General features: G+C 65.5%; 2 protein-coding genes across 6 annotated transcripts in view; both read right to left on the reverse strand.

The window, feature by feature from the left end:
- Nucleotides 1–2,471: 2,471 nt before the first annotated feature.
- Nucleotides 2,472–8,001, reverse strand: CRIP2 (cysteine rich protein 2). Its single transcript, XM_077128353.1, has 8 exons — nucleotides 7,886–8,001; nucleotides 4,974–5,068; nucleotides 4,807–4,864; nucleotides 4,141–4,281; nucleotides 3,892–3,960; nucleotides 3,719–3,813; nucleotides 3,417–3,474; nucleotides 2,472–3,254 (listed from the first exon to the last, which is right to left on the reverse strand). Exons 1-8 carry the CDS (start codon nucleotides 7,926–7,928, stop codon nucleotides 3,187–3,189), a joined length of 627 nt encoding a protein of 208 aa, XP_076984468.1. The 5' UTR covers nucleotides 7,929–8,001; the 3' UTR covers nucleotides 2,472–3,186.
- A 3,669-nt stretch (nucleotides 8,002–11,670) lies between these two features.
- The window catches only part of MTA1 (metastasis associated 1), a 48,520-nt gene continuing 42,879 nt past the window's right edge, over nucleotides 11,671–17,311 (reverse strand). For 2 of the 5 annotated variants that reach the window (XM_077128356.1, XM_077128354.1), the window contains 10 exons: nucleotides 17,029–17,087; nucleotides 16,640–16,755; nucleotides 16,273–16,424; nucleotides 16,006–16,195; nucleotides 15,845–15,934; nucleotides 15,007–15,159; nucleotides 14,883–14,918; nucleotides 12,772–12,803; nucleotides 12,339–12,490; nucleotides 11,671–12,240 (listed from right to left, as the gene is read on the reverse strand). In XM_077128356.1, the coding sequence (XP_076984471.1) occupies nucleotides 12,099–12,240; nucleotides 12,339–12,490; nucleotides 12,772–12,803; nucleotides 14,883–14,918; nucleotides 15,007–15,159; nucleotides 15,845–15,934; nucleotides 16,006–16,195; nucleotides 16,273–16,424; nucleotides 16,640–16,755; nucleotides 17,029–17,087 (1,122 nt within the window). In that variant the 3' untranslated portion in view covers nucleotides 11,671–12,098. Of the gene's footprint in view, nucleotides 12,241–12,338; nucleotides 12,491–12,771; nucleotides 12,804–14,882; nucleotides 14,919–15,006; nucleotides 15,160–15,844; nucleotides 15,935–16,005; nucleotides 16,196–16,272; nucleotides 16,425–16,639; nucleotides 16,756–17,028; nucleotides 17,088–17,311 lie in introns of those variants that run through there. The other 3 variants (XM_077128357.1, XM_077128355.1, XM_077128358.1) reach the window with 2 other exon arrangements.

The raw sequence follows: 17,311 nt of genomic DNA on the forward strand, positions 1-17,311 counted from the left end.
CGCCCCATCCCAGTCTGAGTCACAGACACTCAGACATTCCCAGGGCCTATTTTCAGCTGCTTCTCTCCCGGGACCCCTTTCTGCCCCGAGGTCTCTCCCCAGAATGGGCTTTCTGGAGGCCAGGGTGGAGGGGAGGGGACACTGCTCATTCCCAAAAAGGAACACCTCACCCGCAGAGCTAGATGGCATGGGGTGGCTTCCTCCAGGCTCCTCAGCCAGCCCTGCCCTCCACAGGGGTGCAATCCTGCCTGGGATGCAGACTGGTCAGATGGGGTGCTCCCCCACACCCTCAGTGCTGAACCCCAAGGTCAGGGGAAACAGCCCCCAACCCCAGCCTCACCAGCCCAGCAGCCCAGGCACCCCCTTCGCAAACTGGAGCCTGGGAAACAGTGCTGCCCACGCATGACCCCCAAGCAGCCCGCCCCCCGCAGCCCAGGGCCCCAGCCTCAGCCCGTAGCTGGTACTTGGGGGTCCTGTTCCTCAAGTCCTAAAGAAGCTCCAGGGCTGGGTGGGGTTGCAGGGTCTGGGAGAGCCAAGAGCTGGCAGAAGCTTCAAGGGAGAGCCGATGAAATCTGGGGCTCCCGGATGCTACCCATAGAGTGGGTCCCACTGAGACGTCCCAACGGGCGCCCACAGGGCCCCACCTGCCTCAGGGCCCATGAGCAGCTCCGCTTAGTAGAACCAGCCAAGTGGGAGGCTAGCTTTGGGGGGGGGGGTCTCTGGGCTTATTCTCAGGGGTGTGACGGCACAGTGAGGCGGCTAGTGAGGCCCTCACTGCCTGGCATGAGTCCCAGGGCTGAGGGTGGAGGCCCAGGCGGGCAGTCTCCCAGGGAGGGGCAGTGAAGATGGGCCACACCAGGGCAAAGGCGTGCATTCCTGTCCTCCCCCGTCCTGGGGAGGGGTGGGCGGGGGCGTGGGCATCAGGGATTATGGAGTCCGAGGAAGCACCTGGCTCGTGGCTTGGGGTGGAGGTGGAGGAGTGTCTTCCTGTACTTGGTGCGAGGAGAGCCCTGGCGCCAGCGCCCGCGGCCCAGCAACCATGCACGGAGACAAACAGTAGAGGCGCCTGTCCCGTTTGCCATGACAACCCCTAAGAAACAAACACTGCGGCCCTCATTCTCTGCCGGCAGGAAGTGGAGCGGCCCCTCCCGGGCCAGGCCTGCGGTGGGGGGTGGGGATGCTGTCCCTGGTGGGGCCAGGGATTGAGCTGCTCGAGGCAGACCCCTCACCCCTTGGTGCCACCCATGTTCTCCCATGCTGCGCTCTCAGCAGGCCCCTGACCCCCACCCAGTGTAGGGACGGGACACTCAGGAAAGTCAGGGGGGCTTAGCGGGGGGCGGAGAGGGCCACTCTGGGCATGGCGCCTGTGCCCCAGGGGCGGCTGAACCCCCGTTCAGCCTGTGCGGGGGGCTGACCATGCTCGGGGTCCCTGCTCCAGAGCCCCCGTCCCGCTGAGCAGTACATTCTGTCCCAGCCGCCAGCCAGGTAGGAGGAGACGCCGCTGTCCACGCAGGGAGCCATGGCCTGGCCGGACACTGGAGCTAGCCAGGGCACCCAGGAACAGATAGCAGCATGGTTCAATGGCCAGGGCCACACAGGGAGGTTGGGGAGGGGCCTGTGTGGCTGGAGAGGCGGCCCCCTGGTGACCAGGCCCAATGCCTCTAGTGCTGGGGGTCATCTAGGGGTGGGGGGCCAGTGGTGGGGGGCACAGAGTCTGAGGCAGGGTGGGAAGGCTGGGCGTGTTTCTGCCCCACATGTTCACACGGAAGTGAAAGGGCACCCTCTGGCGGGCTGCCTGGGACGGAAGGTGGGCAGAGGGGAGGGCTGGGGGCCCAGTAGCTGCTCACTTCTCTGCTAACCCAGACTCCTGGCCTGAACCCTGGGACCACCCCACCCAAACTGGCTACCCATCTCCACCTCTGCGCCGCCCCGTGGACAAGGGCGGAAGCAGCCTGTCTGCAGAAGCCTGCCTCGGCCCGCCCCCGCCAGCTCCCAGCTCTGCGGAGGACCCTGCCCCTGGGCACTCGCTTGGCGCGTCCTGCCTGCTCTAGCCATCCCCAGGCCTCTACCTCTCCTCCCAGAGCTGGCACTCCCCGTGCCTCTGCATTCCCTCCCTTCAGCACAGCCCAGAGCTCTCTCTGCTCTGGACCCCACGCCCACCTGCACCTGGCCAGGAACCACTGCGGGGAGCCTGAGCCCCCTCCCCAGACCTCAATACTGGCAGCAGTGTCTAAAGTGGAGAGCCCAAGGCCCCAGTGCCCCAGTCCTTCCGTCTACTCCCCCCTCATCACTGAGCCCTGCCTTGGTGACCAGAGAAATGTCTCAGGACCCTGCCTCCCCCCACCCAACACCTTTGGAAATAAGACTCCTCCCCATGCCCCCAGGAACCAGGCATCTGTGGATGGAACAAGAGCCACTGCCCAGGTCCACTGTCTGCCCCACCCCCAGAGCCAAAGCTGCCTGCCAGGTCCTGCAATTCTCCAACTCTTTATTGGCAGCAAAAGTCTCCACGGTGCTTAGTGTCTGATGTGTGAGGGCACCCAGCAGGGACGCTGTGAAGGGTGTGGCCATCAACGGAGAGGGGGGGCATAAATAACACTGGTGGGCGGGGAGGGGGCAGCAGAGGAGAGGAGGGTAGCCGCTCAGAGATGGCACACATGGGACTCAAGACACAGGGGGCTCGAAGACACAGGGGACACCCAGGGACACGGAGCATGGAACACGCAAGGACATGGAACATGGAACACTGAAGGACATGGAGACATGGAACATGCAGGGACACAGAGACACATAAGCTTGGCGACACATAGGCACACGCAGAAACACAGAGACATGAAACATGCAGGGACAGGCACCCAGGGACACGGAGACACATGGGGACACAAGACACACCCAGGGACATGGAGACATGGAACACACAGGGACACGGACACACGGGGACACAGGAGGGTAACAGGCAGCCTGCTAGGAAGATGTGGCCAGAAGGGGGTAGGCAAGCCTTGCGTGAGGGGGAGTCCAGGTGGGCCCCCCTCCCCTCCTGGGCTTGCACGAGGATACACAGGGGTGGTGGGGTCTGGGCAGCCGGTCACTCTCTCCCAGGCGCCAAGCAGTGGGCCAGGCTGGGCAGGGCTGGCAGGTGGCAGCCCCTGGGTCTCCACCCCACAGGGGTCTGGAGAGGCTACGGCCCTAGGGCTGAACTTTGCCTTCAGGGTCCCTGTCATAGATGTAGCTGCCCACAGCTCCGGTGTTCACACCTGCGGAGAGAGGCCAGGTGAGGGGGGCGGGTGGGGGCAGGGGCTGATGGGTGTGTGTGATGGGGGTGGGGGGATGGGGCTGTGTGTGACGGGTAGGGAAGACAGGAGGGTTGCGGGGGGAAGAGGGGTTGGGGGTGGACAGGCTCCCCTAGCCACACTCACCCTTGGGCCCGAAAAGTATTCCATAGCAGGGCTTGTGGCAGTAGGGCTGGCCATCGTGCTAGGTTCAGATGGGAGGAAGAGCTGAGGCCGGGGTCCCCATTCCTCGGCCTCCCACTGCCCTGGAGCCGGCCTCTCCCTTTCCCGGGAGCCCTCCCACCCTAAGGCCTGGGGTGGGCTCAGCCCCTTGGGGGCCGCAATTCTCCACTCCGGCCACCAGGGGGCAGCAGCACGGCTGACCCTCTCGCCTCAGCGATTGCGCCCGCCCGGCTCGCGCCGGCCCCGCCCGCACCCACCCGGCTCACCTCCGCATGCCCGCCGGGCGTCAGGGTCTTCCCGCAGCGCTCACAGCGCAGGCACGGCCGGTGCCAGTCCTTGCCCAGGGAAGTCACCTTCTCGGCTGCGGAGGGAGCACAGGGGTGAGGCGAGACCCCTCGCGTGGAGGCCTCGCGAGGCGGGGGCCGAGCGTGTCACTCACCAAAGTAGACCCTCTTGTTGCAGCGAGGACACATGTTGGGTTCCCCGGTGAACGTGGTGACGCTGGAGGCTGCGGAGGCGCCAGAGCCAGCAGGGCAGGGGGTCAGTGGCCTCCTTGAAGCCCCCTTCCAGAAGCCCCCCTCCAGACACCCCCCACTTCAGACCCGCCTCCGGATGCCCCCCCATCCGGACCATCCCTTTGGGACGCCCCCCTCCAGACCCTCCCCTCCGGGCACCCCACCGAGTCCACCTTTGCTGGGCCCCTTGGGGGGGCCGCTCGCCTTTCGCTCCTCAGGACGGGTCACAGGAACCTCGATGGGGCCGGTGACTTGGGGGCCCTCAGCCGGCGGCTTCTCATAGATATAGGAGCCAGCACCCCCGATATTCACACCTGGGGGCGCCAGGTGCCTGTAGGCTGGGTGGCCAGCGGCTTGCCCCCCCGACACACACACTCAAGCTTCTCAGAAAGGGGATGGCCCTTCACGGCCCATTCCATCAGGTCACGGCCACCCCACCACACTACTGCCCTCCCACCCCCACCCCCCACCTGGGGGCATCTGTGGGCTTGAGGCAGATTTGGGAAGGGGCCTGGGGGACTGGAGACCTGTCAAAGGCTCCAGCAGGAAGGGGCTGCTGGCCAGGGGAAAGGACTCCAGAGTCAGGGGCAGGAGGCAGAATGGGGGGGCTCCCAGGGGGTCTCCCCTGCACCTCCAGCCGGAGGTTGTATCTGTGGTGCTGGCCCAAGAATCAGTGTTGCCCTGGCCAACAGAGTCAGAGAACACAGCCAAGGCCATCCCCCAGGGCCACGCCCCCAGGCACCCCCACCCCCCCAGGCGAACCCCTCCTTGGGTCACCCCTCCCAGACGCCTCTACTCCTTGGGTCACCCCTCCCAGCTGGGGTTGTGCCCACACTCACCTTTGGGTCCAAACAGTGTGGCATAGCAGGGCTTGTGGCAGAACGGCTTCCCATCATGCTAGACAGGGGGATGAGGGGTGAGGGGCTGCCCCCAGTCTGCTCCCTAGACCCCCACCCCCACCCCCGCGCCCTGGGGAAGGGAACCAGGCTGGACAGGGGAGCCTCACCTCGGCATGGCCACCGGGGGTCAGCGTCTTGCTGCAGCGCTCGCACTTGAGACAGAACTTGTGCCAGTCCTTGCCCAGGGAGCTGACCTTCTCGGCTGGGCCGGGGAAGGGGGGGTGAATGGTCAGGGCCCCTGCCCACTAGCCCCCCACACCCACCCCTCCTCTCTGGCAGTGTCCTCAGCCCAGGGCTCCTTCCAAAACCGAGGAGCTCCTCCACCTGCCTGCCTGGGCAAAGGCCCTAGCGGCCAGCCCAGCAGCCACGGTCTATCCTTACCCTGGCCACCGGTCACCCTCCCTGCACTCCTGGACACATGGCAGTCCCATGACCACACCCCCACTGAAGCCAGTCCCCTCAAGGGCTGCAGTGACTGCCTGGGTTACACCTGTCCCTCCCTCACACACCTGGCTCCCCCACACCTGTCCCTCCTCCTCCCACCTGCCTTCCCTACACACCTGCCTCCCCTCACACCTGCTCCCTCACACCTGTCCCTCCCCCTCCACATACCTCCCTGCCTCCCTCCACACTTGCGTCTCCCGCTCATCCAGGTCCCGGGCCCGCCCCATGCCAGGGCCCTCAGGGAGCTGGCAGAGCCCCTCAGACTGAGGCCTGGGCAGCTGGGAGCAGGTCCTGGGGGGAGGCAAGCCCAGGTCAAGACAGTGTGGCCTGTCCCTGGTCCCCCTGTGGGACCCCTGCCCACCTATATTTAGCTTCCTGGGAGCCACCCCCCCACCTTTGTTGGCTGCTTTGGCACCAAAGGTCTGAGGTTGCACCCTCTCCAGGGCCAGGCCTCTTCCACAGCACGGAAGCCAGGGGCCTACCCACGGGAGCTGGGAGGAAAAGGGCGGAGGGGAGGGGGCAGGAAGGAAGGCTGGAGCAGAGCCGGAATGCTGAAGGGAAGGGGCCGGGCCAGAGGCCTGGGGAGGAGGCAGGCACGAGGGCTGGGCCCTAGGAGGTGGCCGAGGGCCAGCGGCTCTCTGGGCTCCATGTCACAGAGGCGGTGCCCAGGGGACCCCTTCCTGAAAAAGCCCACAGAGTTGAGGTACCTGGCCTGAGGGTGCTGCTCAGGGGCTGGGAGACTGGTTGGGGCCATCCAGGTGGGGGACAAGTGTCAGCTCTCTCGTGGCCCCCCAAAACCTGCTAGGTAAGGCCAGGCCAGGGCCACCTCCAGGGCTCCCAGCCCCCAAGCAGCACAGCTCCAATTTCTCTGGCCAGAACTGCCCTGCTCCAGGATGCAGGGACTCTGCTGGCCAGGGCCCCACCCATGCCCAAGAACCCCGACCAGGCCTGGAAGGGGTTGTGCTGGCCATCGGTGGCCAAGACAGCTGCTGTCTGGCTACCTGGCCAGGCTCGGGGCCACACCAGAGCAGGGGGATGACCTGCTGACCCAAAAGTCACACCAGACTGGACTTAATGGCTCTCCACTGGTCACATGAGTTTCTGGGGACACAGGCAGAGGGGCCAGCATTCTGGGTGTCCCTGGCACTGGGTCCACTTGAGAGGTGTGGGCCACTGGGGTAGAGAAAGCCTCGGTGGCAGCAGGGGACAGAACAGGCCAGATCCGGGAACCCCCACCCCCGTGGTGCCTTCAGCAGGGCAGAAGCCAGCCCAGTGGGTCTGAGGCGCCCTTGTTTTTCAGGGGAAGCCAGTGCCACACGGGAAAGCAGAAGCACTTTTCCGGGTTGTCCAAAGGCCTAATTGTCCAAGCCAGCCTGGCCTGGCCTGGAGCACAGTCGCAGGCAACCAGACTGGCCTTGGAGCCTTGGGACTGTCCCCTGCCCCCTGGGGTGGGGACAGAGGCCTTGGCGGGCTCCTGGGGAGGCAGCTGGAAGCCTCTGGGCTCAGAGCCACTGCAGAAGCACTTCAGGCCAAATCCGGTCCCTCCCCGCTGCTAACAGCAAACAAAGTGTCGGTCTTTTCCTCCCGCCACCCAACGGCCAGCCCCAGCCCAGATCCGGGCCACTGTCCCCTGTCCAACACGGGCAATCTCTGTGTGTCAAAGCCCTTCTGGCTACCCTCCCCTCTGGCGCTGTCTCTTGTTAGTGGTGGGTGGGCAGGTGGGCAGGGACAGGGCAAAGCTGGGAGCCGCCCAGGATGAGTAAGCCAGGGAATGGCATGAGAGTGGGCGAGCAGCTGCCTGGGGCTGGGGAGAGGGGTGCGGAGGGGGCCTGACACCCAGGGGGCATCCTGGTTGAGACAAGGGGAATCTCTGCCTGCTAGTCTGCTAGCCCTCCTGTCCTGGGTTCTTTTGACCTTGAGGGGAAGGGGGCTCAGCCACAGGGCTGCTTCCAGACCAGTGTCCTCTCCTGCCCCAGGGAACCTGCGTGTCTCCACCCACTCCGGAAACTCCGGAGAAACGCACCAAGGAAGCAAGCACGCTGGGACTCGCGGGAGGTAGAGGCCAAGGTTGTCCCAGTGTGGACTGAGTCCAGACAGAGCCCAGACTTGGCCTGGCCCGGTGTCGGCAAAGGTCGGGTGGGGGTTGGGAGTTCATTGCTCGGGCCACGCGGGCCCGGCCACGTGTCCGCGGGGCGGCGGGCCTAGGGCGGGGGCTGAGAAAAACCCGAGCGCGCGCGGGAGTCTGTAGCCCCGCCCGACACCTCCCTGAGAACCGCGAGGCGCGCACCGGCCCCCGAGGGCTCCCCCGATCTCCCCGCCTCGGCTGGAGGGACCTCCACGCATCGCCACTCAGAATCCCTGCCCTGATCCTCGCGGCCGGATCGGGCCCGGGCGTGGCGGGCTCCCGCCTCGTCGCAGCCCCACCCTCCAGCGGCACCGCGTGGGCAGATCGCGGCAAGCAGGGCTCCCTGCTCCGCACCCCGGGAGGGTGATGAGTTCCCGCGGGGTGCGCGCGTCTCTGCAGCAGGGGTCTGGCGGCGAAGGACGGGGGCACAGGCCGGGCTGAGGCACTCACCGAAGTACACGGTCTTGTCGCACTTGGGGCACTTGGAGGCCATGGTCGGTGCGCTGGTCGGTCCTCGCCCTCAGCTCGCGCCCGCCTCGGCCGCCGCCACCGCCCCGCGCCCGGCCCCGCCCGCCAGAGCGTCCGCGTGCCCATTGGCTCCACGGCCTGGGCGGGACCTCTGGAGCCCCGCCCCTGGGCTGCCAGCCGCCTAGGGGCGCCGCGGCGGCGGGGGAGCACCTGCCCCGGGGTGGCGGGTGGGCCCTGGCCTGGCGGCCGCCGCCCCTTGTACCCAAGGTGTTATCTACCCGGGCCCGCCCCGGCGGTGGTTGTGGCGCCCGCGCTCCAGCTGTTTCCATGGCAACGTCGGGGCCGCCCGGCCGGGCCGGGAGCTGTGACTGCGAGGTGGGGGCAGCTGGGCGGGGGACAGGGACTTCGCGGCCCCCTCGGCTCTGAGGAGGCCCTGGGAAGCGGGGCGAGCCAGGAATATGTGAACGGACGCAGGGAAGGACGGACTGGTCCCGAGGCCCCGCGGTCGTGGTGCGGCGCGAGCTCCAGGAGGACCCCCTGCCGCTGGGCAGCCGCGCGCGCGGGAGCGCGCGCTGTGCTCGCCTTGCGTCCCTTTGTTACTTGGTTTCCATAGCATCGCCGCGCGGGAGGCGAGCGACATTTCCCGCGGGGCGGTAGCCCCCGGGCCAGTCCGGGTCTCGGTCCCCGCCAGGGTGGGACCCCTCAGCGCCCTCACCTTCGTACCGTCTAGAAACGGCGCCTGCCCCTTCCGAAATAGGAGAAAGTGTGGAGCCAGGCCAGGGACCTGGACGTGAAGGGGCGGTCAGCACGGAGGGGTCCCGCCGGGGTAGTGGTGCGCGCTAAAGGCGACCTGTGCAAGCACTCCCACTCAGGGGCGGCCAGGGATGGGGCAGAGGAGGGGGAAGGCTGGAGGGTTCCTGGAAGGGGTCCCGAGGAACGCGCTCTCTGCCTGGTGCTGTGCACAAGTGAATTGACATTCCAGCTCGCATTTCTGCCCCAGGCGCCGGGATCCTGCCCCAGTATCTATCCTCCAGACTGCTGACTGCCAGGAGCCCAGGGCCTCAGCCCCCAGACCCCTGACCCTGAAGCACCCCCTGTAGAGGCGTGCCACTCTGTCACCCTCCACAGCTCTCCCAGGGACCCCCAGTCCCCTTCCATCCACTGCCCTGCCTCAACGGTCCCTACCCACTCCCCCATCCTGGAGATTCAGCCTTGGGCCTCATCAGGATAGCTCTGCGGTCCCACAGCCTCTCCCCATCCCGTTTCCACTGCCCTCTGACTCCCTATCAGGTGGAGAAACCCCCTCTGGGGCCTCAGGACCTACGCCCGTTTCCACACAGTCTCGGCATGCAAGGAGTGCAGGAGGGAGCTGTGGTCCTAGGCAGGAGTGGCTCTGGCCCCAGGAGGACACTCATGGAAGCCCAGAAGCCCAGCGGGAAGTCTCCTCCCAGCAACCACTGCTGCTATTTCCATGGTGACAATGGCCCAGCAGTGTGACCCCCAAGCCTGACTGACCAGCCGGCCCAGCGCCCTGCCCCCCCAACACCCCCCCCACCATCCACACCCTGCCTCTGGACCACTGCCAGCTCAGGCGGGAAGTGGCGGCTAGAGCAACCACGGGCTTGTCCTCTCCTTGGGCAGAGTGGCCGGCCGGCATCGGGTGTTCCTGAATAATTCATGAGCCTCCGCACCCCGCCCCCCACCTGTCACCCTGTCCTCTGCGGGGCCGGGGCTCTACCTACCTGCCTCCACAGCCCTGGGGGAGGGGCTGGCTTCTGGAAGGCCACTTGGGCCAGGGCCCCAGAAAGCCCCGACCCTGCCTGGAGGCTGAAGCCCCTTGAGGTGGGGGGCAAGGGAATGAGATCTTGCCTCCTCGAGCCCTTCCTGCAGAGGGGGAGTGTCCAGCCCCTGCTACCCCCCCTCCGCCACAGCCCCTGGGCCAAGGCCAGCAGCTTCCTGATACTCTGGGACTGTTGTGGGCCTAGATCGATGGCTGCCGGGCAGCGGCCTCAGTCTGCACCACTCAGGCCTGTCCTGGGACTGCAGTGGCACCACGCCCTGCGGATGGGCCTTCTCTGCACCCACATCAACACTGGCAAATGGCAGGGGGCTGCCAGTGGGTGGGTAGGGCCTGGAGGGGCAGTCCAGGGCCGGGGCAAGCATGGATACTAGTGGCTTGTCCCCACAGCAGAGGGTCACCAGGCCAAACCCCTCTACGGACAACTGAGCTGAAGGGTGGGGGTGCAGTCCTGTGGGCCGCTGACTGCTGGCCCCCAGCAGGAAAATGCATGCCTCCAATATGCACCCCAATGTGGCCATGCAGCCAGGATAGCTGTGGAGAAGGCAGTAGTAGGGAGACCCCATCCAAGTCCTCAGGGCTCCTGCCCTAGTACAGGGTTCTGGGGACACCCCACAGCCACCACATGCCTCCAGCAAGGCCAGAGGGCAGCGGCAGAAGGGCAGGGCCGCCAGGGGCAGAAGCTGAGGCTCTGGGGCGGGTGTCTCCAAGGTCGCTGGCAGCCCCAGCCCCCACCTGACAATGTAACTGAGGTGTGTATATCAGGGGTAGGGGCTTGGTGGGCGGTCTGGGGTGGGCATGGGTAGGTGTGCACCACGCAGCCCCTGGTGCCAACTTCTGTCACCCTGCTGGGGCCCCAGTGGACATGCTGGGCAGGCAAGGAACCTCTTATCTCTGTCTCTAGGATGGGAGCATAAGTGGTTTCTATTTTAATTCCTCGCTGAGATTTCCACACATCACCCCACGCCTTGGTGGAGTGGGGAGCAGGGATCAGAGAGGGGCTGCTGAGGGAGCTAGTGCCTATGGCCCCTGGGGCGGGCAGCCTGTGGTGCGGCCCTGAGCCAGGGCCTCTCCCAGCAGCAGTGGGGGGCAGGGGCAGGGGCAGGGCCAGGGCCGAGGTAGGATTTCTGAGAACAAGGGACTGGCTGAAATCTGAGCAAATTCTCGCTGCAGAAATCTCACACCTGCTGGGGCGGCCCCTCAGCTCTGAGGAGGGACCCTGACAGCTGGACGGAGCCAGCCCTGCCCTCCAGGAGGGGCAGGAGGCCTGGGTAGCCAGTGGGGGGCCCAGCTGTGCTGCCTGCCCCAGGGGCAGGGGCTGAAGGTATACAGCCTCAACCCTGGGGGGCAGGCAGGACCTGTTCGGCCAAAGGTGGGGCAGTTTCCCACAGGCCTTAGGGGAAGCGTACACCAGGGGGCTCAGGGCTGGTCCTTAGGGCAGGGGAGGCTGCAAGCCAGAAGCGCACGCCCACCATACTCAGGCCACAAGCATTTGGCCCCCGTGGCACGGCCCTTCCCTCCCGCTGATGGGTCAGGCCAGACCAACTGACCATTGCTAGAGAGTTGGTCCCTGCCCCTCCCCACTGCCCATCACCCCAGACAGCTGGGGCGAGTGAGGTCAGGGGACACCCAGGCCCCACCCACCACCTCCCCGGCCCCACGGATCTCAGCCCTGCCCCTCTGGGAGTTTCTTGTCACCACAGGGGTATGGGCCTGGTTGACCCTTTTGCTGACCCTGGAAGGACAGGGCGTCTGGTAGAGGCTGCAGGGAGGGGGCGGGGGTATGGCAGAGCGATGGCCTCTGCACCCCGGAAGGCAGCCCCTCCGGCCTGAAGGCCCCATCTGCAGTCTGGGCAGGGCTCGCAGCGTGCCTCCCTCCAGGTCCGCGGCCTTCAGAGGTGTGGAGGCAGGACCCGGGAGCCCACACAGGGCGAGGCGCAGAGGAGGAAAGACACGGAGGGAGGCCATGTGGTTTTGTCTTTTTTTTTTACGTTTTTTTTTCTCTTGTTTTGTTTAATATGAAAATTACTTGAAAAGACAAAGGGCCAACCCTGCTGGGCAGCTTGGCCGGCCACCGGCCCTAACATTCCAGGGGTAAGTGTTACAGAGCTCAAGTTCATCTACAAAAAAAGTAATAAAAATAAAATTTAAAATGGCACCTTCAACAGAACACAACAACATCTCACGGCGCCCAGGCCCGCGGCCGCCAAGGGCGCCGCCTCTCGCTCCAGTCGGAAAGTAAACACAAAGCTAAAAATGACTCTTGGGCATTCCGGAATAAGTTAAACCGTGCTTCTTCCCCCAGTGTCCACAGAAGGAGCTTCTCTGCGAGGGAGGGGCACGGGAGGGGCCACTACCAAAGCCCGGCGGTGGGGCCGGGGCCGGGCGGGGCGGCCGCTAGTCCTCGATGATGATGGGCTCATCGTTGACCGGGGCCGGTGGCCGCGGCAGGACCTGGCCCTGGTGCAGTGCGACTGGCCGGTAGGGCCTGCGGGCGGCACGCTTGGTTTCCGAGGACGAGAGCAGCTTGCGGATCTTCCTGCAACGCGGAGGGTCAGAGCGCCAGGCCTGGCCACCTCCCCGCCCTCACCCCGGTCCCCGCCCCTGCAGCCCACCCAGCCCAGGGTGGGGGGCCACCTGGTCTCCTCGGTGGCCATGTAAAACACGTCATCGGGGGCATCGATCCAGTTCATCCGCCGTCGCTTGACGGGGGGCAGGGAACCCCCCCGGATCAGGCGCACCTTGGTGGGGTATGACTTCCCATTGAGCAGGAGGTTCCGGCTTGGTCCCTGGGGGGCAGGGGGTATGAGGCACCAACAGGTCTACCCTTGGGGAGCCCTCTGGTGATGGGCATGTGTCCCCATACCCCTCCACCCGAGTTTACTGGCAGGCAGCCAGGACCATGTGCTCCCCAGGAAACCCCCCCCCCCATCAGGTAGGCTGTGCCCCCTGGCTCACATCCCTGGCTAGACCTTCTGATGGCCCGAGGATGCTGTGTGTGCACGTGTACAAGCAGGCACGTGTGTGCATGCCAGCAGGCTGCCAGGCCTGGCCACACAGCGCCCCTTACCATGTGCCTGGTCTGTCCGTGGTTTGCGAGACCTAAGGATGGAGAGAGCAGGAGGGTGAACAGGGACAGGGCAATGCCAAGCAGGGCCCCCAATGTCCCGTGCCACCCACAGGGCCCTGAGCCCGGGCAGAAACCACGCCTTTTTCCCGTGTCCCACTGGGAAGAACCCCCTCAGCACGCTGCCTGCCCTAGCCTTGACCGGGCCAAGGCAAGTGACACCCAGTTTCTTCGGGTGCCACACGGCTTCCCTGAGGCTCACGGGCCACCACAGAGGCACTGGAGGAAGCTCTTAGAGGGGGCAGGACAGCAGGTTAGGGGGTTAGAGACCACCAGTGGGACAAGGCAGCCCTTGCTGGGGACTCGGGGCACAGCCTCCCTGCAGGCTCAACAAGGCCTCCAAGCACCCCAACTCCTGGCAGCATATCTATTTGGCTCCTTGCCCCCAGAGCCTGCATGAGGGGTCAGCACAGGGGCTGGAGGAACCACTCCATTCCCATATCCAGTCAGCCACCCTACCCGCCCAGGCCAGTGCGTGCGTGTGAGCACGTGTGTGTGTGTGGCAGCAGCTGCAGCTGGAGCTTCTCCCAGAACTAGCCCAACCCCAGAACATCTCAAGCTGGTGCCCCCAGCTCCCCTGGCCCCGCACTCTGCACAGATGCCTCCCAGACACCTCGTGCCCCTAGCAGGGGCAGAAATAGGCTGTCTAGTCCCTCCCAGGGTGGCCCAGCTTGGCCAGAGGGCGGAAGGAGGGCCATGGGCACAGCAGCTACTCACCCAAGTAAGTTCCTACCAGGTGGATGGACGGGCAGAAGAGAGAAAACACGTGCTTTAGAGTTAGAAAGCGCGGGCAGGTGTGTGCCAGGACACGCTCAAGAGACTGGGGGACAGGAGAGCCCCAAACCTGCCACCTGGGGAGGGGCGGGGAGGTGCCCCTTTAGGGCTTTAAGGAAAAGCAGTCAGGCTACATGGACTCGAACTCAGCTTTTAAGAGCTTTTCAGGAAACCAGAGCAAAGGCCCCAAGGTACCTGCTGGCAAAGATATGCTCCTGGGGGCTGGGGGCTGGAACGAGAATGGGGCCTACCGGGCCCCAAGGAGAGGATACCCCACCAGAGGGAGGTGGCAGAGGGCCCAGCAGGGGTACACAGCACCCCCACCAGTTGCTCTCAGGATCCTGGAGCCCTCCTCTGAGCAGGCACCCTGAGGTGCCCTGGGCCTCTGCTGTGCCCGTCACTGAGACAACACAGCTGCCCCACACATGTCTACTTCAGTGTCAGCAGAGCTCAGATCCTCTCACTCCTTCCCTCTCCGCAAAGGGGGGGGCCCACACAGACAGGGACAGATAGGAGTGGCCGCAGGGCTGGTGGGAGGGAGAGACAAGGGGCCCCTGCACCCCCACCCTACCCACCTCCCTTCCACAGGGCCTGCTGTGGAGTGACCCCCATGTTGGAGCAAACACCCCCTTGCCTGGCTGAGGGGACAAAACTGGACTCTGGGCATCATCTTCTGTGGGACAAACAGGTCAGGGTGCCCAGCCAAGGGGACACAGCAGGGGCTGAGTGAGAACCACACTGACAAAACCACAGTCTGGGACACTGGGTGCCGGGCTACAGGGGCTCAGATGCAGGCTGCTATGTAAGGAGGCATCCCCCACCCCCCTGCCACCCCCACCCCAGCAGCGACGCCCACAGGACAGGGCAGGCAGCCCGAGCGGAGGCTGACAGCATGCAGGCGCCAAAGCACGACGGCAGGTGGGGGTAGGGAGCGGGCAGGGTGATGGACCGGGGAACAGGCAGTCAAGACTGGACAGGCTAGGTATGGGTATGGCACTGAGCAGGAGGGACAGGCCAGGATGGGGTGACAGCAGAGGGAAGGGCAGGGGGTGGACAAGCGGGGCTGGGGGCACTGCTCGGCAAGCAGCTCCCCATGGGGCAGAGGCCATGGGCGTGCACGAGGGACACATCAGCAGAGGCCCCAGAGCAGGCGAGTGGGCCTGGCCACACATGGCTGATCTGTGTGCCCCCGGCCCCTGGCCCGGCCCCCTGCCCAGACAACACAGCACAGACAAGGCAGCGACGGCACAGCACGGTGATTCCCCCCCGCCCCGCCTTACCCCTACTGGGCATCAAGAGGCGCTTCTTCACGTTGCCTGGCAGCGCCGCGGGCGGGAGAGAGGAGAGAAGACAGGTGAGCGGGCGCGGCGGGGACATAGGGCCAGGGGCACGGGCGTCACTCACCGTCTACCCCGTTGGGCTGCTCGTAGCTCCGCTTGCCCAGGATGGTGGGGGAGCCACTGTTGATGACGGGGGCTGCCTTGGCAGGGGTCAGGCTGCCGAGCACGCTGGCCACGCTCTTGACGGGCTCGGGCTTGGGGGGGCGGGGGTGGGTCTCTGTGGGGGCGCATATGCACAGTGAGAGCTGTGGGGCTGTGAGGCCTGAGCCCCCCATAAAGGGTGGAGCCAGAAGAGACCTACGGAAGGGGAAGCCCCCAGCCTGCCTGCCCAGACCCTGCCCAGAGCCTCCCGAGAGCAAGGGGCTTAAGAGGAGAAGCACCCACCCAGCTGTGCTTGGACTCCTAGGTGGCCCCAGGGGCAGCTGACCACACGGTGGACCAGCAGCTGATAGCCCGGCAGCCCGGCCACTACATCTGCAGAACCACTCTGAGTTCAGCCCCAGGATGCCCTTCCTGGAGAGCAGAGGGCCCCCTGCACCAGGATCCGATGCATGCATGTCTAGAGCCCCAAAATCAGAGTCAGGTCCCCCATAAATCAGACTAAGCCCCAGGCACAAGGGGCTGTATCCAGGCTGAGCGCGAGGACACCCCTTACGGTGGCCACAACTCACTTTGCCCAGCAGGCTTCAGGATCCCATATGGGCTGAGCCTGCCTAGTCCTAGGGACACCAGGACAGCTGGTGTGTTTGTGGACAGGGGGGCGCTGGGGCCTCAAGGAGGCTGCGCCCACAGGGAGCAGGCGGTCACAGCATCACAGGGTAGCCAAACTCGGGAGGGCAGCGGCAGGTGTGCAGGGCCAGCTTAGGACCCACTGGACACTCTGGGCCCAGGGTGCAGCTCACCAAGGTACCGGAGCACGGCTTCCAGGGGCTTCCGTGCCACCTGCTTCAGCACCAGCGGGCTCTGGGAGGCTTCGGGCAGCCGTGCCGTGCCTGCAGGGACCTGCCGTGAGGCCCAGGCAGGGGAGGCACAGGGCCCTCCCCGCATGGGCCGGGGCACTCACACTCGGCCTTGATGGCAGCGCTGTTGATGGGCAGGTAGGGGTGGCGGGCGGCGTGGCCGGGCCGTAGGATCTCGCGGCAGAGCCGCCGGGCGATGCGTGTCAGCTTCGTGGTATGCAGGTAGAAGGCCTGCCGCGTCTTCATGGCGAACTTGGGGCTCCCACTGCTGCGGGCCGGCAGGCCGTGTGGACTCTGCGGAAGGGGCAGGCGCCCCAACAGTGAGTGAGCAGCAGAGCTGGCCGCCCGCGGCCTCCCTGGGGGCCACTCACCATGTTACTGCGGTTGGGTCCCGGCCGCTCGCCGTCTAGCCGGGTGGGCATTTTCAAGCCACCATATTTCTTCCAATATGTCCAACAAGATGCGCAGAGACGACACTGCATGTTAGGGGGACCCCAAGAATACCACTGGTAAGACTGGGTGGCTACGGACAACAAAGTTGGAAATATACGTGTTCTTAAGCAGAACCGGCGATTTCAGAACATCACAAAGTCGCACCCACCCACCCGCAGGGACCCCAAGGGGCGGGACTGAGGCCGCGCCTGCCCCAGCAGTGCCCCCCACCTTCCCCGGGCTGGGGGCCCCTCCCAGAGTCCTCGGGGAGTGTCGTGGCCCTGGCCGGGCGGTGGCCGCACTTACTGTAGCAGCTCTCGCAGGCCCGGCCAGCCCCGGGGCTCTGGCCTGGCGGCCCTGTGCCATTCGCCACACCCGCCTTGACGTTGTTCACGTTGATTTGGTTTGGATTTGGCTTGTTGCTTAAAGGGCAGAGGGGAAGGAAGACGTGAGCAGGACTCAGACCTAGAGGATGCCAGACACTGACGCCAGACCGACATCGCCACGCCCGGGATGCCGGGACCCCCTTCTTCAGGCCTCTGGAAACAGCTTCCCTGAGCATCCTCCCGGCTCTCCACCGCCCCAGCCTTCCCTCCGTGCTCCCGAGGCCACCCCCCGCCAGCACCGGCCTTTGCGTCCGCTGCTGACACAGGCCTAATCTGTGAGGACCCCGGGACTGCGAGGACAGAACTTACTAGTTGGGAATATAGACCTGCTTCAGCTTGCTCTCCGCTTCAGCTGCCTTCAAGCGTTTCTTAAAACACAGAAAATCCAGTGTCGGAGGGCAGCGCGTGCTGGGCCTGCCTGTGCCCCCAGGATGCCAAGCTGAGCCAGACAGGGAGACCCTCGTCTCTCCAGGAAGAGATGCAGCTCAGCCGCCCCTCGGTGGTGGCAGTGGGGTGATGTGAAAAGTAACCCCCAAAATTTACAAGGCCCCAAATGCCTCCCATCCCCGCCCTTCTTCCTGCCACGCTCCCT

Source organism: Tamandua tetradactyla, chromosome 14, assembly GCF_023851605.1.
Source record: "Tamandua tetradactyla isolate mTamTet1 chromosome 14, mTamTet1.pri, whole genome shotgun sequence".
NCBI classification, from domain to species: domain Eukaryota; kingdom Metazoa; phylum Chordata; class Mammalia; order Pilosa; family Myrmecophagidae; genus Tamandua; species Tamandua tetradactyla.